Here is a 23,160-nt window from a genome sequence, read left to right as displayed (position 1 = left end):
AAGTCACTACAGTTTCTAAAAAAATCGAGCCCCTATCTTGGGCAACAGGTTAGTCTTTTCTTATCAAAATTAGAGGCTTGAGACGCTCTTACAGGTTAGTCTTTTCTTATCTAAATTAGAGGCTTGAGACGCTCTTACAGGTTAGTCTTTTCTTATCTAAATTAGAGGCTTGAGACGCTCTTACAGGTTAGTCTTTTCTTATCTAAATTAGAGGCTTGAGACGCTCTTATATATTACAGGGAGTTCTCAGCAGGCACCTCTAGGGATTTTATTGGGATTCCTGTGGCGAGCGGGAAAAGAAAGATAAGGAGGCTGCCGGGTTGGGTTTCGCTCGCCGTTCTCGACATGGCATTCCGCTAGGGTTCTCTCCGAGCGCCTGTGTGCTATGGAAACGCGTTTTTTTGCTTATTTTGCGGATTTTATGGGTTTTTTCTTGTAGCGTATGAAAAGTGATTGGTCGAGGTGGTTTTCACATTCGAGAAAAGGGAGTTTTGTAATCTCGATTGGGAGAAAGTATCAGCTGATCAGAAGGACGGCCGAGCTCGTACATTTATTTATAATTTTTGCTTTCCACTCTGCGGTGATTGGCCAAAACGCTTCATTTGTTTTGTAGCCAATAGTAATAAGCCGCTGTTGAACATTAATACCGGTATTAGTGGAAAGACATTGAGTCTCAACTAACCGGCCCGGATTATCAGAACAAGGTGTATTCGCTTAAGAACTTCTGGAAACTCTAAAGCAACGGTAAGGAACAAATATTTGATACTATATTTTCTCTCTGGTTGAATGCTTGCGAAAGTGATGTACCTCGCCATAGCCAATGGGGTAGCGCTTTAACGCTTGGTCGCAAACACAAGTAGGAAAAGCAAGAAGTAACGTTATAGTATCAATTTTTTTGCTTTAAGTTGTGTATACATAACGTTATTATGTTACTTGAGAACGTTAAACGATTCTTGTTATGGCATTATCCTGTTTCTTGATCGTGTGATATCAGCACGTCTAAGGATTTGTTATGACCGCTATAAGCTGTGTCTTCCGCAATAAATGTCTTGAGGTTGTATGTGCACTTTAGATCTCAACACCATTTCCGTTTTATCAAAATACACTCATTTACTGCTAGTACTTTTCTCTTGAAAAATACTTCCTTTACTTCCTAATGTTTGAGTCTTTCAAAAGAAGCACTTAAGGAAGCTCAAATGCTCAATACGAAATTTAACTTTCCCGAGTTTTTTTTTTTTTAAATAGAATGATTGCTTAATTATCAAACAACATTAGATAAATTAAGCAATCAGCTAGAAAAATATAAAGAGATATCTTATGAAGGCTCCTTGAGAGAGGTTTCATCAAGCACTAAAGCTGTAATAATCTAAGAATACTCTCTACAATTATTTGCCTTGTTGTCGTTGTGCCTTCGAAATGATGCTATTTTGAATCTAAAAATGACTGTTTGTGTTCATTAAGAAATAATGAAAATATACGTAAAAAGTAAGAATTTCGAAGAGATTTTTACTTGGCTAAAACATTTATTATTCGGATTATTGTTTCAATTGAACCATCACCCGCAATTTGTTGAATTGTGATAAATCAGCTGCGTTATATTCTAAAACAAAACAAAAAGGTATGGATGACGTCAATTTGTTAGTGGCTCGAAAATCGTCCGCTAAGACGGCATTTTACCAGACATGTTCTTGATTAATTAAGTCTTTTTTAACCTTTTTATAGGAGCATACAAAAATAATTACAATTTCTCATCGATGGCAGCAACAAGGCTACAGACAACGTGAAGTTCAAATAATAAAAAGGAATGAAAGCTCATGTCGATCAAACATGACATTTCCTTATTTTAACATCCAGTTTAATAGATACCGATGACAATGCTTAACCGTAGTAACAGAGCCTTTCGGGTATATTAACAAAATTATATGTATTATATTTATTTTTCAAAGTTGAGATTTGGCGACTAGAATGACATCTGAATTTTCATTTTGATTATCTGATTTAGTTTTTCTCAGCAAATGGAGGACAGCCGAACCTAGTGAATCTGATTTAGCCATAAGTTAACCATTTTACTATTATTTTCAATTTTTAGGCGCAAATTATTTATGTTCTTGTTTACCATTATTCTTTATATATTTGTGCCTTCTTGAGATTTTTATTTGCTTACTGATAACAATAATAGATTTTATATGTTTGATCCTCTTAAACAGACATCTGCATTTTGAATCGCTTTGCAAGTCTAGAGGTTTAGGCCTTCTGAAAAACGCCGTTCTTCTTTCGTGACGTTCTTTTCGCGTTTGCATTCATGCGAATGTAAACGTCGTGCAATTTTTCAGAAAAATAAAACAATTCAAAGAGTAAGATGTGCAATACACTCTTTTTTATTTCAACTGTTTTTCTTCAAAGCACGACGTGGATACACTACCATCAAGGTCTGGCGAGGACGCAATGCTCACGCTTTTAACCCGACTATCTTTGAACTCTAAGGCAGACTTATTTTTGGCGCGCGCTTCCGGGGAACACAGAATAGCCCTTGAATTTTCCATCGTTTTTTTCCGCGTTTTTGTGTAATCTTTGCTGCGTCGTCGCTGCTTAGCAGCTCAGGAGAGGCTGCTCAGGACTGACAACACAATAATTGATAAAAAAGGTGATTTGGTAAGGCTAATCCTGTACTTGTCAGGTTACGTCAAGGCTAATCCAGTACTTGTCAGGTTACGTCAAGGCTAATCCAGTACTTGTCAAGTTACGTCAAGGCTGATTCAAGACTTGTCAGGTTACGTCAAGGCTGATCCAAAACTTGATAAGTTACCTCAAGGCTGATCAATGACTTGATAGGTTACGTCAAGGCTGATCCAGGACTTGTCAGGTTACGTCAAGGCTGATTCAGGACTTGATAAACTACGTCAAGGCTGATCCAGGACTTAATAAATTACGTCAAGGCTGATCCAGGACTTGTCAGGTTACGTCAAGGCTGGTCCAGGACTTGTCAGGTTACGTCAAGGCTGATTCAGGACTTGATAAACTACGTCAAGGCTGATCCAGGACTTAATAAATTACGTCAAGGCTGATCCAGGACTTGTCAGGTTACCTCAAGGCTGATCCAGGACTTGTCAGGTTACGTCAAGGCTGATCCAGGACTGGTTACGTTAAGGCTGATCCAGGACTGGTTACGTTAAGGCTGATTCAGGACTTGTTAGGTTACGTCAAGGCTGGTCCAGGACTTGTCAGGTTACGTCAAGGTTGATCCAGGACATGTCAGGTTACGTCAAGGCTGATCCAGGACTTGTCAGGTTACGTTAAGGCTGATCCAGGACTGGTTACGTTACGTTAAGGCTGATCCAGGACTTGATAAATTACGTCAAGGCTGATTCAGGACTTGTCAGGTTACGTCAAGGTTGATCCAGGACTTGATAAATTACGTCAAGGCTGATTCAGGACTTAATAGGTTTCGTCAAGGCTGATCCAGGACATGATAAATTACGTCAAGGCTGATTCAGGACTTGATAGGTTTCGTCAAGGCTGATCCAGGACATGATAAATTACGTCAAGGCTGATCCAGGACTTGATAGGTTTCGTCAAGGCTGATCCAGGACATGATAGGTTACGTCAAGGCTGATCCAGGACTTGTCAGTTTACGTCAAGGCTGATCCAGGACTTGATAAATTACGTCAAGGCTGGTCCAGGACTTGTCAAGTTACGTCAAGGCTGATTCAGGACTTGTCAGGTTACGTCAAGGCTGATTCAGGACTTGATAGGTTTCGTCAAGGCTGATCCAGGACTTGATAGGTTTCGTCAAGGCTGATCCAGGACTTGTCAGGTTACCTCAAGGCTGATCCAGGACTTGTCAGGTTACGTCAAGGCTGATTCAGGACTTGATAAACTACGTCAAGGCTGATCCAGGACTTGTCAGGTTACGTCAAGGCTGATCCAGGACTGGTTACGTTAAGGCTGATCCAGGACTGGTTACGTTAAGGCTGATTCAGGACTTGTTAGGTTACGTCAAGGCTGGTCCAGGACTTGTCAGGTTACGTCAAGGCTGATCCAGGACTTGTCAGTTTACGTCAAGGCTGATCCAGGACTTAATAAATTACGTCAAGGTTGATCCAGGACTTGATAGGTTTCGTCAAGGCTGATTCAGGACTTGTCAGGTTACGTCAAGGCTGATTCAGGACTTGATAGGTTTCGTCAAGGCTGATCCAGGACTTGATAGGTTTCGTCAAGGCTGATCCAGGACATGATAAATTACGTCAAGGCTGATCCAGGACTTGATAGGTTTCGTCAAGGCTGATCCAGGACTTGATAGGTTTCGTCAAGGCTGATTCAGGACTTGATAGGTTTCGTCAAGGCTGATCCAGGACTTGATAGGTTTCGTCAAGGCTGATTCAGGACTTGATAAATTACGTCAAGGCTGATCCCGAACTTGTTAGGTTACGTTAGGGCTGGTCCAGAACTTGATAAGGTTACGTAAAGGTTGATCCAGGACTTGTCAGTTACTTCAAGGCTGATCCAGGACGTGTCAGGTTACGTCAAGGCTGATCCAGGACTTGATAGGTTTCGTCAAGGCTGATTTAGGACAAGGTTGTGAGTCCCGAGTCATTGCTCAATGGGGGAGGGGGGGAGGGCTCGGGTCTTTGCTCAATGGCTCTGGGGGGTCTCGGGTCATTGTTCAATGGCTGTAGGGGAGGGGGGGCTCGAGTTATTACTCAATGTATAGGGGTCATTGCTCATTTTTTTCAATTATTTTCCTATTTAAAATAAATTCTCTATCATCGTACTTTGTAGCGATGTCATTATATAATTCCAATTAAAAAACGCTTTTTTTATTTTTGCTGCTTTGTTATTACAAATTGAGCTATTTCTTTTTTGGTTGCACTCTCCTGTTTCAAACTTATCACAAGTAGGCATTGCTTTTAGATTCTGTTTTGTTGCGGATTGAAAAACCCTATACATTTGTTCCCTCATAAAGTGTTCCTCGTCCTCGACTACGACCAAGCATATCGGGCACATTTTGTTCAGGGGGAGTGTACGGTTATGTGTGACGTCCAGTTTCAATAGCTTGTTTGTGGTTGCTTAGTCTAAGCTTTGTTAGGGCAATTCTGTGATTAACATTTTTAACTTGGGAGAGATAAATGTTCTCAATTTGTTTTTATGTCGAGGGTCTTCCCTTTTATGGTTATAAATTTTATTCAGCCAGATTTGTTGTTCTATCTGTCAGTCTCTGTCTTATGAGATTTATTGGTATTTCTGCGTCGAGTGGGGTTTACCATATTTCTCCTATACCGAACCTGATTTAAAATATGTTTAATTTTGTTTGTCCAGAATTCTTTCTTTTCACGTCATAACGTGTCACGCAACGCTTTATTGGAAAGTTTATTTTGGTCTCAATTTCTTAAAGACCTCCAATATTTCAATGCTCTTCATTTAGCCTGGGTTCGCAGTGGAAATCTTCCCACCTCCGGCACGCATTTGAGCTGCAATATTTATTTACCTCCAGAAGCCATCTAATAAATTTTGTGTGCACTACCTCGATGAGGTCTTTATCTACCTTGTCTTTGCAGTCTTTCCCCCAAATCTCACTGGAGTAAAGAAGATTTGGCGATATTAAGGCGTCAAATAATTAGTGTTAGGGGTACAGGGGTTTCAAAATGGTTGCCCATTTCGTTTCTCATTTGATAAAGCACCTTAAGGGCTGCTTGTTTTATTTCTTGTTTGGCTAAGCTAAAATCTCCGAATGCGCTGAAATGAGCGCCCAGATATTTATATGATTTCACATTTTCAATTAGATTACTCGTTTATAACGAAATATGTAATTATTTTTTTATTTTCCCGCAATTATTAAATATCAGTACTTTGGTTTTGTCTAGGTTAACCGGAAAGCTCACTCTTGTCGCAAAAGTCACCTAGGACATCAAGGTAGCCTTGTAACCCTTTTGCTGATCTTGAGCACATTACCAGATCATCCGCGTATAGCATGCATGTTAAGGTCTTATTGTGTATCTCACAGTCATCACGATTCCTAGCGTTGAGTTTTTCTGGCAGGCTACTTTGGTAGAAGTTGAATAGAGTTGGCGAAATCATGCACCCCTGTTTCACTCCTGTGTAACATCTGAATACCGGCGTCAAAAAAACTGTCTAATTTTACTGAGGATTTATCATTTGCATACATTGAAGTTAGCTTTTTTTAAGGGAACGACCTGTTATTCCTACCAATTCCAGTCTTTTGAAAAGTTTAGTTCTGAGTACACTGTCCAAATGCTTTTCTGAAACCGACATAGCACGCAGAAAGCATAGTACCCCTTTTGGAATTCACATATTTATCAATTAAAGTTTACATTTCAAAAATGCTATGTACGGTCCCGTGTTTTTTCCTAAAACCACATTGTTCTGGTTTATGTATGCCTTTATCCACCAAAAAACTGCATAATCTTTTGTTCAGGATCGCGTTCAAAACTTTCCCTGTGGCTGAAAGTTATGCCTCTGTAATTCTCAGGCGTAGAGAGATCGTCTTTCTTGTAAATTGGCACAATTAGACCATAGCTCCATATAGACGGGTATACCCCCCTTGCTAATATCCTATCAAATAAAATTCTTAGTGGATTTTTCAATGCCTCCTTACCGCATTTTAGGACTTCATTTAAAACATTGTCTGCACCCGGGGCCTTTCCCGATTTTAATTTGTCTATTGCTGTTGTTATTTCTGTTCCTGAGATTTGAAAGTGCAAAGGCCCGACGGTGTCGGCTGGCTGTTTTGGGCATATTCGCTCAATGGCTGAAGGGGGGGGATGCGGGGGGGGAGGGGGGGGAGGGTTCATTTCTCAATGGTCGTACGGGGGGGCTCGGGCCATTGCTCAATGGCTCTAGGGGGGGAGGGGGGGAGGGTTCATTTCTCAATGGTCGTACGGGGGGGGGGGGGGGGGGCTCGGGTCATCGCTCAATGGCTCTAGGGGGGAGGGGGAGGGTTCATTCCTCGATGAACTCTATAACTCATATAACTGTGATCACGAATATGTTCTAATTTGCGTTAATGTATGTTCTGCTTACAGGTATCCCTCCCACGAATAGAATTCTAAGCCAAACAGACTACATAAATTTTCTTGAAAATAGACAGTAATGTGGTTGATGGCGTTTGAGAGAATAATATATATATTGATATATCATTTTTTTTATTATTAACTTATCAATCTTTTTTATTAATGCATTTATATGGTTTTCACAAATTAATGATACTAAATTAATGATATTGTAATATATTTAGATTCTTGAGATACCTCTGGCGGAATGATAAAGTTATCTTATCTTTATATCTATCTATTCAAGCTTTGCAGCGCTTTGGCCTGCGTCTCAGTAAGCATTACCAATTTTGTTTGCAAAACTTGTTATCCCGGTTAATTATTACCCGTTTTTCAAACGTGTTCTACTATTTTTAGGTTTCTTCGTATTCATTCTATCATTGTTTTAAAAAAATACCTTGCACCCCCAAGTGGTTCGTGAACGTGTTAATCGGTAGGAAATATACCCTACGGTCAGTGGGAAACAGATTACGGCAGGAAAGAGATTTACTTACACGTCGGCCCAGCATTCATTAAATGCAACTGTCTATAGAAGGAATAAAAAGGGAAAAACAAAATCTAATCAAAATTGTTTACCTGGGATCTAAAGTTTTACCACAATCAGGGAGTTGTGAGCCACAATGTAACGAAAGCTGGTGTCGGGTTATGTTTGGGTGTCTTTCCTGCGTTTTGTTTTCTTTACTGATGACGAAAAATTCCAAATTAAATTGAAAAAGAAGAGTTCACGGACCGTTTTGCTTGTAAACAACTACTATGTCGATAGGAAATTACCAAGAAAAAAAAACACTTCTATGAAGAACTGTCTTATTCAACAACTTCCGTTATGGTTTTTTAATTACACAATTTACACAACAAATAGATTTGAAATTGTCCATCTCTTCATGTGCAAGGAAAAGTACAATAAAACCTAATCAATCAACCTTAATAGATCAACAATTTCCGTACACAAGTTTATTCAAACGTATTTAATTGATTTTTGGTGATAGAACAACTGGGTATTTTGTTCCGTTTCTTTTTTTTCTCACATAGAGAAGTGGAACATTTGAGTCGCTATGAACGCATGACATCGAATACACACGGCGGCGTACCATTTTTCTTACATTGAGTAAAGGCAAAAGGCTGACATGGAAAAAATGACAGTAAGAAACGGTGACACAAATGTTCGACGCAAATTTCTGACGCCAAAGAAAACGTCACAAATGATTGACAGAAAATTGTTGTCATGGTTGTTGCTCGCATACAATTGAAATATTCTAAATATTTTCAGGTGATTAGGATGTGATATAACAACGAACCAGAAGACGCACACTCAAGGACTCAAACATCAAAGCGAATCCATAGCCCGAAAAAACAAATAACTACACAGAAATCTTAAAAGATGAAGGGCACACTGAATGCCAGCTTCATCGAAGCAACAGCCGTGGAGGCTACGCAACCAATATTAGCAATACTGCTGGTCATAATAATCGTTGTCTCAGCCGTTGCAAACACGCTCATCATGCTCGGGATCTATTCGGATTCTCGAATGCAGACGCCGACAAACACGCTCATTCTGAGCCAAAGTGTTGCCGACTTGGGCACCACGGTATTCGTGATTCCTTGTGCGTTGATTTCTGTCGCTTGTGGCGGATGGCGACTTGGAGATATTATGTGCGCTGTTAATGCGTTCCTGAACATGTACTTGACGGCTATCACAGTACTAAACTTAACGGTTATCGGAATAGATCGGTATTTTGCGATTGTTCACCCGGCCCATCATAAAATCAGCCGGAAAAAAGCTATATACGTTGTGGTATTTGTGTGGGCTTTAGCGCTTCTTCCCGGCCTGCCACTTCTGGCACTGCTCAGCGACAAAGTTATCCTTGTTTACTTTCCAGGTTTTTTTGTATGCGGACAAGAATTTCTTTATCCTACTGGTCAAATAGAACTGGGAGTTATAATCTTGATTTGTACCCTATTCGTGGCAATTCCTCTACTTGTTATCTTGTTCTGTTTCAAGAAAATATTTCGAGTTACTCGCGACAAAAAGCACAGGATTTGCCCATGCGCTATGTCAAATGCACAAAAGATCGCCATTCAAGTCTACGCCAAGTCAGCTTACACCTCCATGTACGTCATCATTACCAGTCTTCTTCAAGTTTTCCCGGCATGCTTTACGATGTTATTGGTAGGCTTCCAGGCCATCACGATCCCAGAGGGCTTGGCTTCGACGTTTAAGATAGTCATGTGGAGTCATTGCTTCGTCAAACCAATCATTTATGCCGCCAGACAGCGATACTTTTCTCGGAGAATCTTGAACTTCTATAAATCACCGTGCTGTCGGGGGATGAGGGCTAGGAGCTTCTTTGATAGATGCATTCTTATCCGAATTAAGCATCAAAGTCACGAATGCGAGTCTAGGAAGACATCGCTAAATGGGCGCTTTCCACAAACCAGTAGAAATAGATCAATATCTGTTAATTTGAAGTCCATGCTCGAGGTGACGCGAAGACAATCAAACGACAGTAAATTAAGAGATTTTTCAGAAATTTGAGACAAATTTTACTCGTTTTCAAGATAATTATCTATGATGTTTGTTTGTTTCTTTTCTTATTCATTTTTTTATCAATTCATTTATTTATCTATCTGTTTATTATCTATCATATTGCAGCGGGTTAAATAAACCAATCATTCTTTTGTGTTTGTATTCTGCACATTGTTGGGTAATGTCTGTACAGTGCGCACTGTCTGTTGGGTAATGTCTGTGCATCGCGCACTGTCTGTTGGGTAATGTATGTACAGTGCGCACTGTCTGTTGGGTAATGTCTGTACAGTGCGCACTGTCTGTTGGGTAATGTCTGCACAGTGCGCGCTGTCTGTTGGGTAATGTCTGTACAGTGAACACTGTCTGTTGGGTAATGTCTGCACAGTGCGCACTGTCTGTTGGGTAATGTCTGTACAGTGCGCGCTGTCTGTTGGGTAATGTCTGTACAGTGAACACTGTCTGTTGGGTAATGTCTGCACAGTGCGCGCTGTCTGTTGGGTAATGTCTGTACAGTGCGCACTGTCTGTTGGGTAATGTCTGTGCATCGCGCACTGTCTGTTGGGTAATGTATGTACAGTGCGCGCTGTCTGTTGGGTAATGTCTGTACAGTGAACACTGTCTCTTGGGCAATGTCTGCACAGTGCGCACTGTCTGTTGGGTAATGTCTGTACAGTGCGCGCTGTCTATTGGGTAATGTCTGTACAGTGAACACTGTCTGTTGGGTAATGTCTGCACAGTGCGCACTGTCTGTTGGGTAATGTCTGTACAGTGCGCACTGTCTGTTGGGTAATGTCTGTACAGTGAACACTGTCTGTTGGGCAATGTCTGTACAGTGAACACTGTCTGTTGGGTAATGTCTGCACAGTGCGCGCTGTCTGTTGGGTAATGTCTGTACAGTGACCACTGTCTGTTGGGCAATGTCTGTACAGTGAACACTGTCTGTTGGGTAATGTCTGTACAGTGCGCGCTGTCTGTTGGGTAATGTCTGTACAGTGACCACTGTCTGTTGGGCAATGTCTGTACAGTGAACACTGTCTGTTGGGTAATGTCTGCACAGTGCGCGCTGTCTGTTGGGTAATGTCTGTACAGTGCGCGCTGTCTGTTGGGTAATGTCTGCACAGTGCGCGCTGTCTGTTGGGTAATGTCTGCACAGTGCGCGCTGTCTGTTGGGTAATGTCTGTACAGTGCGCGCTGTCTGTTGGGTAATGTCTGTACAGTGACCACTGTCTGTTGGGCAATGTCTGTACAGTGAACACTGTCTGTTGGGTAATGTCTGTACAGTGCGCGCTGTCTGTTGGGTAATGTCTGTACAGTGACCACTGTCTGTTGGGCAATGTCTGTACAGTGAACACTGTCTGTTGGGTAATGTCTGCACAGTGCGCGCTGTCTGTTGGGTAATGTCTGTACAGTGCGCGCTGTCTGTTGGGTAATGTCTGTACAGTGACCACTGTCTGTTGGGTAATGTCTGTACAGTGACCACTGTCTGTTGGGCAATGTCTGCACAGTGCGCACTGTCTGTTGGGTAATGTCTGTACAGTGCGCGCTGTCTATTGGGTAATGTCTGTACAGTGAACACTGTCTGTTGGGTAATGTCTGCACAGTGCGCGCTGTCTGTTGGGTAATGTCTGTACAGTGCGCACTGTCTGTTGGGTAATGTCTGCACAGTGCGCGCTGTCTGTTGGGTAATGTCTGTACAGTGACCACTGTCTGTTGGGCAATGTCTGCACAGTGCGCACTGTCTGTTGGGTAATGTCTGTACAGTGCGCGCTGTCTATTGGGTAATGTCTGTACAGTGAACACTGTCTGTTGGGTAATGTCTGCACAGTGCGCACTGTCTGTTGGGTAATGTCTGTACAGTGAACACTGTCTGTTGGGCAATGTCTGTACAGTGACCACTGTCTGTTGGGCAATGTCTGTACAGTGAACACTGTCTGTTGGGTAATGTCTGTACAGTGCGCACTGTCTGTTGGGTAATGTCTGCACAGTGAACACTGTCTGTTGGGCAATGTCTGCACAGTGCGCACTGTCTGTTGGGTAATGTCTGTACAGTGCGCACTGTCTGTTGGGTAATGTCTGTACAGTGAACACTGTCTGTTGGGCAATGTCTGCACAGTGCGCACTGTCTGTTGGGTAATGTCTGTACAGTGCGCACTGTCTGTTGGGTAATGTCTGTACAGTGAACACTGTCTGTTGGGTAATGTCTGCACAGTGCGCGCTGTCTGTTGGGTAATGTCTGTACAGTGACCACTGTCTGTTGGGCAATGTCTGCACAGTGCGCACTGTCTGTTGGGTAATGTCTGTACAGTGCGCGCTGTCTATTGGGTAATGTCTGTACAGTGAACACTGTCTGTTGGGTAATGTCTGCACAGTGCGCACTGTCTGTTGGGTAATGTCTGTACAGTGCGCACTGTCTGTTGGGTAATGTCTGCACAGTGCGCGCTGTCTGTTGGGTAATGTCTGTACAGTGACCACTGTCTGTTGGGCAATGTCTGCACAGTGCGCACTGTCTGTTGGGTAATGTCTGTACAGTGCGCGCTGTCTATTGGGTAATGTCTGTACAGTGAACACTGTCTGTTGGGTAATGTCTGCACAGTGCGCACTGTCTGTTGGGTAATGTCTGTACAGTGAACACTGTCTGTTGGGCAATGTCTGTACAGTGACCACTGTCTGTTGGGCAATGTCTGTACAGTGCGCACTGTCTGTTGGGTAATGTCTGTACAGTGCGCACTGTCTGTTGGGTAATGTCTGCACAGTGAACACTGTCTGTTGGGCAATGTCTGCACAGTGCGCACTGTCTGTTGGGTAATGTCTGTGCATCGCGCACTGTCTGTTGGGTAATGTATGTACAGTGCGCACTGTCTGTTGGGTAATGTCTGTACAGTGCGCACTGTCTGTTGGGTAATGTCTGCACAGTGCGCGCTGTCTGTTGGGTAATGTCTGTACAGTGCGCGCTGTCTGTTGGGTAATGTCTGTACAGTGAACACTGTCTCTTGGGCAATGTCTGCACAGTGCGCACTGTCTGTTGGGTAATGTCTGTACAGTGCGCGCTGTCTATTGGGTAATGTCTGTACAGTGAACACTGTCTGTTGGGTAATGTCTGCACAGTGCGCACTGTCTGTTGGGTAATGTCTGTACAGTGCGCACTGTCTGTTGGGTAATGTCTGTACAGTGAACACTGTCTGTTGGGCAATGTCTGCACAGTGCGCACTGTCTGTTGGGCAATGTCTGCACAGTGCGCACTGTCTGTTGGGTAATGTCTGTACAGTGAACACTGTCTGTTGGGTAATGTCTGTACAGTGCGCACTGTCTGTTGGGTAATGTCTGTACAGTGCGCGCTGTCTGTTGGGTAATGTCTGTACAGTGCGCGCTGTCTGTTGGGCAATGTCTGCACAGTGCGCACTGTCTGTTGGGTAATGTCTGCACAGTGACCACTGTCTGTTGGGTAATGTCTGTACAGTGACCACTGTCTGTTGGGTAATGTCTGTACAGTGCGCACTGTCATAGAATTTTACAGCGTTGTTGTGCATCTGTCTGTGATTAACTTCAGAGGGTTTGTTGATGTGTAACTTGATGATTTGCTCAAACCTCCAGGGAATTATTTATATTCAAAATCCGTGAGGAACTTCTCTACTTCATCTTTCTAAATTAAGAAAAAATTTTTTTATCTTTTTTAATTATTCAACAATAAAATTGTTTGTGTTGCAAACTATTTTAGGTTGGGCTATAAACTTTCGTAGATTGACTGGATTCATTGTTGAAAAGCAGTCTAGCAAACCGTAGAAACTCATAAAGTGAAGCCATCCTTGAAACTCGTGTTGCTCGCATACTTCTAGAGAAACTAGTCAGAGGGTATCAAAGAGTCGATTTACTTTCATCAAAATACCAAATATCTGAGGTATGTAACTCAGGTTATCTTCCTATATAGCACCCAGTTGAAGAATTGGTTGCGTATTTTCGAATAATGAGTCACTAACATTATAAATAACTGTTTATCAATTCGTGTCTAGTGTAATGCAGAAAAAAAGCCACCAATATGACCAACTAATTGGCCATTTTCTGCATTTTCTTTCCTTTGAAGGATTAATATGGCCCACTCAAGAACAATAGTTGAGTTGATAAAACTGTAAACCAACAACTTAACTACTTCCACCCCAAGCGAAAATATTACTTTATATAAGAGTGCTAATTGGCTTCTATTTGAATATATTGATACTGGTTTGTAACCCAGTCAACTTTGTATGGGGATGCGTTTTAGAATACTCGCGGTTCATAAGATATCGAATCAAAATTTAAAATTCATCTTAAGTGAAGCGAATATTCTACGTAAAGCATACACTTCATGACTAAACGGTCAAGCGTACAACGCTTTTGCTCAGACGCGTGCCCTGTTAGAGGACCGCAAAGTCAAATGAGTGTGAGCAAGACTACATAACATGTCCATCTGTACTCTAGCCATGGGGCCTGCGTGTTGGGGTTCCGCGTTTCTTCTCCTCTCGGTGGCTGTCAATGCGAAGATTCCATTCTATGGGGATCTTGGGGGTTTCGACGCTGAGAGAAATAAACTCTACGATGACATGGTCTACGGTAACGACAATATACCCTACAAAGGCGACAACTCCATTGAAATCAGGATGCCAAATGTTCATCCTGTAAGGGTGAGTATTTGAAACATTAATGCAATACTTTTGTCTAATTTCCCGTCCAAGCCTTACCTCAAAAGAGGCCGAGGTCGGAGAGTCGAGGTCGGCGCACACGCAAGATGTCAGCGAGCGCTACCACATTTTTTTTAGGGCGCAGAGAAATACAGCGTGTGCGCCGTCTTTGCCCCTCCGCCGTCGAAAAATCCTAAATACCTACCTTTCTGTGGACGGGAAACTGTAAAGTTGCACCAATGTCTAGAGTCTGATTCTGATTCTTCATATCCCAGAAAACACACAATTCTAAAAGACAAAGTTCTTGTTTTCAGCACGACTCTTACTTCTGTACAGCATTACCGGTCGCATCTAAAGATACGTATGTAGGTAAGTGCTGATTCATCGGTTCTGTACACTTAATATTCATCATCAGCAATCATATATCCTGAGTCCTCGGGGCGAGAACACGTACCAGTTGACTCCAATACTTAGGATAGCCATTACAGTTGGCAAGTCTAGGCACAGGGGAACCAATACTTAGGATAGCCATTACAGTTGGCAAGTCTAGGCACAGGGGCCCCAATACTTAGGATAGCCATTACAGTTGGCAAGTCTAGGTACAGGGGCCCCAATACTTAGGATAGCCATTACAGTTGGCAAGTCTAGGCACAGGGGCCCCAATACTTAGGATAGCCATTACAGTTGGCAAGTCTAGGCACAGGGGCCCCAATACTTAGGATAGCCATTACAGTTGGCAAGTCTAGGTACAGGGGCCCCAATACTTAGGATAGCCATTACAGTTGGCAAGTCTAGGCACAGGGGCCCCAATACTTAGGATAGCCATTACAGTTGGCAAGTCTAGGCACAGGGGCCCCAATACTTAGGATAGCCATTACAGTTGGCAAGTCTAGGCACAGGGGCCCCAAGCCGGATTAGGCGGGATACGACCCTATCCACTGTTCGATAGAAAGGAAGGTCCTTAAGAGGTCCTTAAATATGTGTTGTAAATGCGCATCTGCGTGATGTTTAGAATGCACGATGTTTAGAATTAGACTATCGGGAACATTTACGCCCCTGTGAAAACAAAGTAAAACATACCATTTTAGTATGAGTTGATTTATCTCCCTCACGCTATTTCAATCGAGAAAAAAAATTTGCTATGGATGCCATAAAGTGAAGGGAAATGGTTACGTACAATAAGGTTTTGCTTTATTTTGTTTTATTTGGCACGGGGTCCTAACGGTCAGTTTAGTAAGGTTTTATTGCGATTGTTTTGTTTGTTATTGGGTCTAAATGGTCATTTAGTAAGCTTTTGTTGCGATTTTTTGGTTAGGCACGGGGTCTAAGTGGTCAGTTTAGTAAGGCTTTTGTGGCATTGTTTCAGTCGGTTATGACCCCCACGCTGAGATGCACACCGCTCATCACATGCTTATCTTCGGATGCTCGACTCCCGCTAGCAATGAGCCACACTGGTAAGTACACAGATCAGCCTTTAATGACTCCCGCTAGCAATGACCCACACTGGTAAGTACATAGATTAGCCTTTAATAACTCCCGTTAGGAATGAACCACACTGGTAGGTACACAGATCAGCCTTTAATGACTCCCGCTAGCAATGAACCACACTGGTAAGTACACAGATCAGCCTTTAATGACTCCCGCTAGCAATGAGCCACACTGGTAAGTACATAGATTAGCCTTTAATAACTCCCGCTAAGAATGAACCACACTGGTAGGTACACAGATCAGCCTTTAATGAGTCCCGCTAGCAATGAACCACACTGGTAAGTACACAGATCAGCCTTTAATGACTCCCGCTAGCAATGAACCACACTGCTAAGTACACAGATCAGCCTTTAATGAGTCCCGCTAGCAATGACCCACACTGGTAGGTACACAGATCAGCCTTTAGTTCTGAAAGCAGATATTTGAATTCTCAACATTACTCACCACGCAATTGTTTAAATAGGAATTGCGGTGAAATGGGCGATGTGCAAAATGGGGTGTGTGCCCAAGGATCTGCTAAGAAGATTCTGTATGCTTGGGCAGGGAACGCGCCAAGCCTGGACCTCCCGGAAGGTGAGAATACAAGGGCGTGGCCAGGACTGGCTCTAAGATGGGAAAGACAAAGAAGGCAGAAATAGATGGAATTCTCTCGCACGACATTTGCCACGAACCTAGTAATATATAAGGGGTATATAATCGTTTTCAATGGTTCGAAACAAAAATATATATTGTTCCCCGAAACAAGACAAAATGTCTTCCCACACAAATTTATTGAGAAGAATGACGTTTCGTGGTTATTCTTGCAGGAGTCGCATTTAAAGTGGGTCAAGATTCAGATGTCAAGTACCTGATGCTGCAAGTTCATTATGGCCACGTGGACAAGTTGTCAGTAAGTCACAGAAACACGAGAACACGTCAGTAAGCTTATCAGTAAGTCAGAGATACACGGGAGCATTTTGGCAAGTTTGTCAGTAAGTCAGGGATACACGAGAGCATGTGGCAGGTTTGTCAGTAAGTTAGGGATACACGGGAGCATGTTGGCAGGTTTGTCAGTAAGTCAGGGATACACGGGAGCATGTGGCAGGTTTGTCAGTAAGTCAGGGATACACGAGAGCATGTCATTAACTTTGTCATCGAGTCAGGGATACACGGGAGCATGTTGGCAAGTTAGTCAGTAAGTCAGGGATACACGAGAACATGTCAGTAAGCTTATCAGTAAGCTTGTAAGTCAGAGATACACGGGAGCATTTTGGCAAGTTTGTCAGTAAGTCAGGGATACACGAGAGCATGTTGAGCTATGTTGGCAAGTTAGTCAGTGAGTCACAGATACCCGGGAGTGTGTCATTAAGTTTGTCGGTAAGTCAGTGATACACGAGAGCATGTCATTAACTTTGTCATCAAGTCAGAGATACATGGGAGCATGTGGCAAGTTTGTCAGTAAGTCAGGGATACACGGGAGCATGTGGCAGGTTTGTCAGTAAGTTAGGGATACACGGGAGCATGTGGCAGGTTTGTCAGTAAGTCAGGGATACACGGGAGCATGTGGCAGGTTTGTCAGTAAGTCAGGGATACACGGGAGCATGTGGCAGGTTTGTCAGTAAGTCAGGGATACACGGGAGCATGTGGCAGGTTTTTCAGTAAGTCAGGGATACACGGGAGCATGTGGCAGGTTTGTCAGTAAGTCAGGGATACACGGGAGCATGTGGCAGGTTTGTCAGTAAGTCAGGGATACACGGGAGCATGTGGCAAGTTTGTCAGTAAGTCAGGGATCCACGGGAGCATGTGGCAGGTTTGTCAGTAAGTCAGGGATACACGGGAGCATGTGGCAGGTTTGTCAGTAAGTCAGGGATACACGGGAGCATGTGGCAGGTTTGTCAGTAAGTCAGGGATACACGAGAGCATGTGGCAGGTTTGTCAGTAAGTCAGGGATACACGAGAGCATGTGGCAGGTTTGTCAGTAAGTCAGGGATCCACGGGAGCATGTGGCAGGTTTGTCAGTAAGTCAGGGATACACGGGAGCATGTGGCAGGTTTGTCAGTAAGTCAGGGATACACGGGAGCATGTGGCAAGTTTCTCAGTAAGTCAGGGATACACGGGAGCACTTGGCAAGTTTGTCAGTAAGTCAGGGATACACGGGAGCATGTTGGCAAGTTTGTCAGTAAGTCAGGGATCCACGGGAGCATGTGGCAGGTTTGTCAGTAAGTCAGGGATACACGGGAGCATGTGGCAGGTTTGTCAGTAAGTCAGGGATACACGAGAGCATGTGGCAGGTTTGTCAGTAAGTCAGGGATACACGAGAGCATGTGGCAGGTTTGTCAGTAAGTCAGGGATACACGGGAGCATGTGGCAGGTTTTTCAGTAAGTCAGGGATACACGGCAGCATGTCATTAACTTTGTCATCGAGTCAGGGATACACGGGAGCATGTTGGCAAGTTTGTCAGTAAGTCAGGGATACACGAGAACATGTGGCAAGTTTGTCAGTAAGTCAGGGATACACGGGAGCATGTGGCAGGTTTGTCAGTAAGTCAGGGATACACGGGAGCATGTGGCAGGTTTGTCAGTAAGTTAGGGATACACGGGAGCATGTTGGCAGGTTTGTCAGTAAGTCAGGGATACACGGGAGCACGTGGCAAGTTTGTCAGTAAGTCAGGGATACACGGGAGCATGTGGCAGGTTTGTCAGTAAGTCAGGGATACACGGGAGCATGTGGCAGGTTTTTCAGTAAGTCAGGGATACACGGCAGCATGTCATTAACTTTGTCATCGAGTCAGGGATACACGGGAGCATGTTGGCAAGTTTGTCAGTAAGTCAGGGATACACGGGAGCACGTGGCAAGTTTGTCAGTAAGTCAGGGATACACGGGAACATGTTGGCAAGTTTGTCAGTAAATCAGGGATACACGGGAGCATGTGGCTGGTTTGTCAGTAAGTCAGGGATACACGGGAGCATGTGGCAAGTTTGTCAGTAAGTCAGGGATACACGGGAGCATGTGGCAGGTTTGTCAGTACGTCGGAGATACACGGGAGCATGTGGCAGGTTTGTCAGTACGTCATCAGAGATACACTGGAGTATCAAGTATCGGGGTCCAAGTTTGTGAGTATTGGTTACAGATGCATATAATTGCAAAAAGCTGTTTTTTGCAATAGCAAGCAATCATGTTTTTTTTTTATCTCAGAAAACCCAAACCTTCGAGATGACTCCGGCATCACTATCAGGACCACCCCTAAAAGGTAGGAAATCATTATCTATTTAAACTGTAAATAAATCAGACGCGTACGGGAGGGGGGGGGCCGGGGGGTAGGATATCGTTAAGGCGTTCTTGTCGGGTTTCCTGTGGTCAGCCTAGACCCAGGCGTTCTTATAGGGTTTCCTGTGTTCAGCCTAGTCCCTGGCGTTCTTATCGGGTTTCCTGTATTCAGCAATGTTGATTCAGCGTAGTCCAAGGCGTTCTTATCGGGTTTCCTGTGTTTAGCCTAGTCACAGGCGTTCTTACCGGGTTTCCTGTGTTTAACCTAGTCGTGTTTAGCCCAAGCGTTCTTGTCGGGTTTCCCGTGGTTGGGTTCCCTGTGGATGGTAAGAGTTGTGACACCACAGGAAACCATCAGCTCGTCCCAACCCCCAGGCTACCTCACGGTTCATCTCCGAGCACAGAAAACCCGGTAAGAACGCCTGGGACTAGGCTGACTCAATTTATAGGGGTTGCGATGGGTACTTCGAAATTTCGAAATTCGCGCAAAACAATTCGCAGTCTCAAAATCTCAGCGTTTTTTACGCAAGTCTCTTTTTTTTCAAATTTTATTGGTCTCGGAATCTCGTTTTGTTTTCTACCACGGTCTCAGAGTCTCGGATTTTTAAGCGCGATCTTAATCAGAGAGCGAGTCTCTTATTTTGTTAAAATCGGTCGCTTTTATGTTGTACCATGCTACGGGTTTCCACTTCTTTTCGAGTCTTGAGTCTTAGCTTCTCGGATTCTGAAACGCGGGTCTCGGCGCCTCGGCAAGTCTCGGATTAACCCATCGATACCCCTAATAATATATAATACCTAATAATAATACCAATGCCTGCGCATTCCCCCTCTCAGAAAATCCGCGTTTTAACGCGTCAGTGAATTTATGTTTATTACATATATATTTTACAAGTTTATCTCGCCAGTCAATAAGTGAGGAATATAAATTAATGTTAGCGAGACGCGAGAGAACATCTTCATTTGTTCTATCCCCAGGACAACTCATCTAGCTGGCATTATAATCTTGGCCGCTGATTACGACAAAGAAGGGGGAATCAGCCCTCACCAACAAGGTAGCCTAATTGCTAGAGTTTTATCTAATAATAAAATTTAAGTTCAATGGCATATGTGAGTGCGGTAATAAGAAAATGTGGAGAATGACAGTGAAGGAAATAAATCAGCACAAATTTGAAATGGTATGTTTAAGCCACTTCAAAATAATATTTATATGCTAATAATTACATGTTATTATATTTTTTTTCTCCCATAGATGCGCATCTTGACTTGGCCTGCGAATATAGCAACCCTGCAGACATGCACCCGTTTGCTATTCGTACGCACACTCACTCACTCGGTAAGGACTGAATGAGAGTTTGTTAAAGAGATACCTTAATACGTAATGCCTGATCCTGGTGAGATGTGCTTGTCTATCGAATGGATATCGAAAATTTGGTCCAAATTCTTGATTTTTTGATATTTCGTCAAAAACTCTCTATTGGAATCTGTCAAAATCCAGATCATGACTGAAAGCTAAAATTAAAAACAGACTGTATGCTTGAATTATGTTTACATAGCTCTTACAAAGAGAAATTTAGGTGTTATGGTTATTGAACATGGTTCGTGTGAAAAATTTAGTATTTTAGAGTTTTTTGTTGGTTTTTACGCTTGCTAACGCTTCGAGGTTCACCAAAAACTAGAAACTCAACAATAAAAGAATTTTGCGCGAAGTTTTTTCCCTGCCTGAATGTTTTGTATCTCTTATAAGGGACTGTGATGACCGGATACCGGGAACGAAATGGCGACAGGGTACTGATAGGCAAGGGCGACCCTCAGAAACCACAGGTTTGGACTCACGGGGGGAATGGGACCGAACATCTGCTTGTTTTAACAATTTAAAAATTTCCGGTCGAGACATGGGTAACATCTTCCTGTCTCTCGGCCCTAGCCTCCTCCGCAGGCATCTCAAAGACCAGAAAAAGAAAAAAAGGATTGTGTTTCCTGTGGTAAAAAAACGGAGTGACAAACCGGAAGCGCTGCGCTACTTCTCGTTAGTCTCCCTCCTCCGCAATTTCGCCACAGGTAACCCATTCTTTCCGTCCTTTTCATTATGAGTTGCCTGCGGAGGAGGCTATCTCGGCCCTTATTCAACGTATGTGAGCTTTATACTTTTTATGTATTTTTTCTATTTGTTGAAAACGAGGTTGTCTATTTCTAAGAAAGGGAGAGACTTAAAAGCTAAACTCCGCGGTACAAGTTTGCTTTGCAAAAAGCAAAACAACAACAACAACAACAAAACACCTCTCACTTTTTAGGCGTTTTACCCACTCAAGAACAAGCTGGTAATCAAGTCCGGTGACATAGTGGTAAGTTCATTTTTTTACTTTATAACATAAAATATATATTGGCGATTGGTGACAATGCAACTGGACAATAATAATAAATATTTTATATCCTTAGGCTGCGAGATGCACGTACAATACAATGGCAAGAGAAAAGGTCACAAATATTGGGTGAGGATCATTGTCTAACCATAAAATCCAAGAAATATCTTGCTCGATGATCAATTTTAATCGTTTAATGAAAACGATTAAAACAAAAGAACAACAAGTAGTAATGATAATAACAGGATAACGATACAAGCATAGGACTTTACTATGAAGTTGGCGAAAAGCGCACATCCTAGCTTAGTGCCTTGGAATATATATTTTTATATAAACAGTAACCGTGCATTTCGAAAAAGACGAATATTGTTTAGTAGAAAAATACTATTGTTCCTGTTGTTTTTGTGTATTTAATGAAGTTTTGAAATTTCAGAAAAACAGATTGCTCTCGGCTTTTAAGTATCCCCAGGAGATTTCGGTAGAGGGATTTGCCTCCTCGTAGTCGCTTATACACGTGGAGGATTTGCCCTCAAAACATCATAAGATCATAGCCATTATGTTTTTGTTTGAAGAAAATAACGGGGATTCAGGAAAAACAGCTTGATAATTAAGGCGGAGAGAGATGTCACCATGATCTCTGAGCTACCTATGATAAAAACACACCGAACACTTTCTATTCCACAGACCCGGCATGAAGGACGAGATGTGTAATTTTTACATGATGTTTTATTACGACCCTCGTGAGTCCAGTGAATACTCTCCCGAGGACTCTTGTCTTAAATTTTCCCCAGGGATAATCTAACATACCCCTACCAGGTAATGTACGACCAAGTGGCTAGCGTGTGTGTGTTGTGGGAGGGGGGGGACTCTAAAACTGTCACAAATGCACGTCCAATCCCCAAGCTGATTTTGACCGAACAGTTATTGATTCAGTAACAGGTTTTAAAGTCTTTGTGACTACGAGTTTTTGCCAATGTATGTCTAAGGGCTAGCATTTATTTTATCGACGTGACATTTATAGCATCCTCCCTCCTTCTGCAGAATACCTTTGCACCCCCTATACTTCATCCTTGGATCCTTATTTGAAATAAGGTTTCGCTGTAGGAATCCATGTGTTATGATTCGCTTTAGCAAAACGATATCCAGTATAACCAGCAACCTAATACACCTTTACTACGCGACCACCAATAAAACGGCCGACCTTCAGCGACTACAACAAAATCCCTCTTTGTCGTTTTATTTAGCACTATACATTAACAAGTCTATTCTTTTTGTCCTTGTATCTAATACTGATAAAACCTTTATTTCAGGAATCCATGAGTACACGGCAAAAGGACAATACTGTTAAGTTAGCAACATAGTTAATGTAATCATTATTTCATCAGATCCATAAGCCACGGCAATAACAACGACAGCTCGACGCAAAAGAGCACCTTCAACAAGCAGCAGCAGTATATTAGCATCAATAACTAAACAGCAAGTATTTAAGAGAAAAAAATACGCTCCGTTTATAAATGTGAAAACAATCACTAATAAAATTCATAGAAAAATGCCTTTCCTAAAAGCGTGTGAGACTCTAAACTTCAAATCGCCTGATTTATATTTTTTTGACGCTTTATTGAGGTTGGACCCTTACCCCTAAACCCGATGGCAGTGCCAAGGAAAACATGAACTCTAGAATCTGAAATGTTCCTAAGAAATTCGAATAGCTTACGAGAGATCAGTATCTTCGAAAACCTAAGAACACGAAATATCTTAGATTGCGTGCATTTCAATGAAGCTCACTTTTGTTTTTCTGGACGCAAAAATGTCATATACACGT

The 23,160-nt window shown here is 42.7% G+C and overlaps 2 protein-coding genes and 1 long non-coding RNA gene across 5 annotated transcripts; 2 read left to right on the top strand and 1 right to left on the bottom strand.

The window, feature by feature from the left end:
• Position 1: 1 nt before the first annotated feature.
• On the top strand, positions 2-9,744 carry LOC5517810 (melatonin receptor type 1A). The gene is made up of 3 exons (XM_001637761.3): positions 2-48; positions 614-744; positions 8,335-9,744. Exon 3 carries the CDS (start codon positions 8,446-8,448, stop codon positions 9,598-9,600), a length of 1,155 nt encoding a protein of 384 aa, XP_001637811.2. The 5' UTR covers positions 2-48; positions 614-744; positions 8,335-8,445; the 3' UTR covers positions 9,601-9,744.
• Positions 9,745-13,384: 3,640 nt separating this feature from the next.
• LOC116601431 (peptidylglycine alpha-hydroxylating monooxygenase) lies at positions 13,385-22,902 on the top strand. 3 transcript variants are annotated; one of them, XM_048728186.1, is made up of 11 exons: positions 14,025-14,246; positions 14,558-14,612; positions 15,610-15,697; positions 16,195-16,304; positions 16,538-16,613; positions 17,361-17,368; positions 19,954-20,030; positions 21,270-21,320; positions 21,415-21,467; positions 22,023-22,154; positions 22,649-22,902. In XM_048728186.1, exons 1-7 carry the CDS (start codon positions 14,025-14,027, stop codon positions 19,965-19,967), a joined length of 573 nt encoding a protein of 190 aa, XP_048584143.1. In that variant the 3' UTR covers positions 19,968-20,030; positions 21,270-21,320; positions 21,415-21,467; positions 22,023-22,154; positions 22,649-22,902. The 3 variants fall into 3 exon arrangements, with proteins under 3 accessions (XP_048584144.1, XP_048584143.1, XP_048584142.1); XM_048728187.1 differs by lacking the exons at positions 17,361-17,368; positions 19,954-20,030; positions 21,270-21,320; ... (1 more) ...; positions 22,023-22,154; positions 22,649-22,902 and adding an exon at positions 13,385-13,486 and having other exon boundaries at positions 14,044-14,246; positions 16,538-16,926; XM_048728185.1 differs by lacking the exons at positions 17,361-17,368; positions 19,954-20,030; positions 21,270-21,320; ... (1 more) ...; positions 22,023-22,154; positions 22,649-22,902 and having other exon boundaries at positions 16,538-16,926.
• On the bottom strand, positions 13,437-14,726 carry LOC116601432. The gene is made up of 2 exons (XR_004290023.2): positions 14,449-14,726; positions 13,437-14,191 (listed from the first exon to the last, which is right to left on the bottom strand). It is a non-coding gene; the product is annotated as an uncharacterized LOC116601432 (long non-coding RNA).
• Positions 22,903-23,160: the final 258 nt, after the last annotated feature.

This window comes from Nematostella vectensis, chromosome 5 (assembly GCF_932526225.1).
Source record: "Nematostella vectensis chromosome 5, jaNemVect1.1, whole genome shotgun sequence".
Lineage (NCBI taxonomy): Eukaryota > Metazoa > Cnidaria > Anthozoa > Actiniaria > Edwardsiidae > Nematostella > Nematostella vectensis.
The sequence above is the reverse complement of the archived record's forward strand: the minus strand, read 5'-3'. Positions and strand labels throughout refer to the sequence as shown.

Excerpts from the sequence above, each read along its gene's own strand:
- LOC116601431 (XM_048728185.1), top strand. The coding sequence starts at position 14,025 with ATGTCCATCTGTACTCTAGCCATGGGGCCTGCGTGTTGGGGTTCCGCG. Across the intron at positions 14,247-14,557 it reads CAAATGTTCATCCTGTAAGG|CACGACTCTTACTTCTGTAC; the intron begins GTGAGTATTTGA and ends TCTTGTTTTCAG. Across the intron at positions 14,613-15,609 it reads ATCTAAAGATACGTATGTAG|TCGGTTATGACCCCCACGCT; the intron begins GTAAGTGCTGAT and ends GCATTGTTTCAG.
- LOC5517810 (XM_001637761.3), top strand. The coding sequence starts at position 8,446 with ATGAAGGGCACACTGAATGCCAGCTTCATCGAAGCAACAGCCGTGGAG.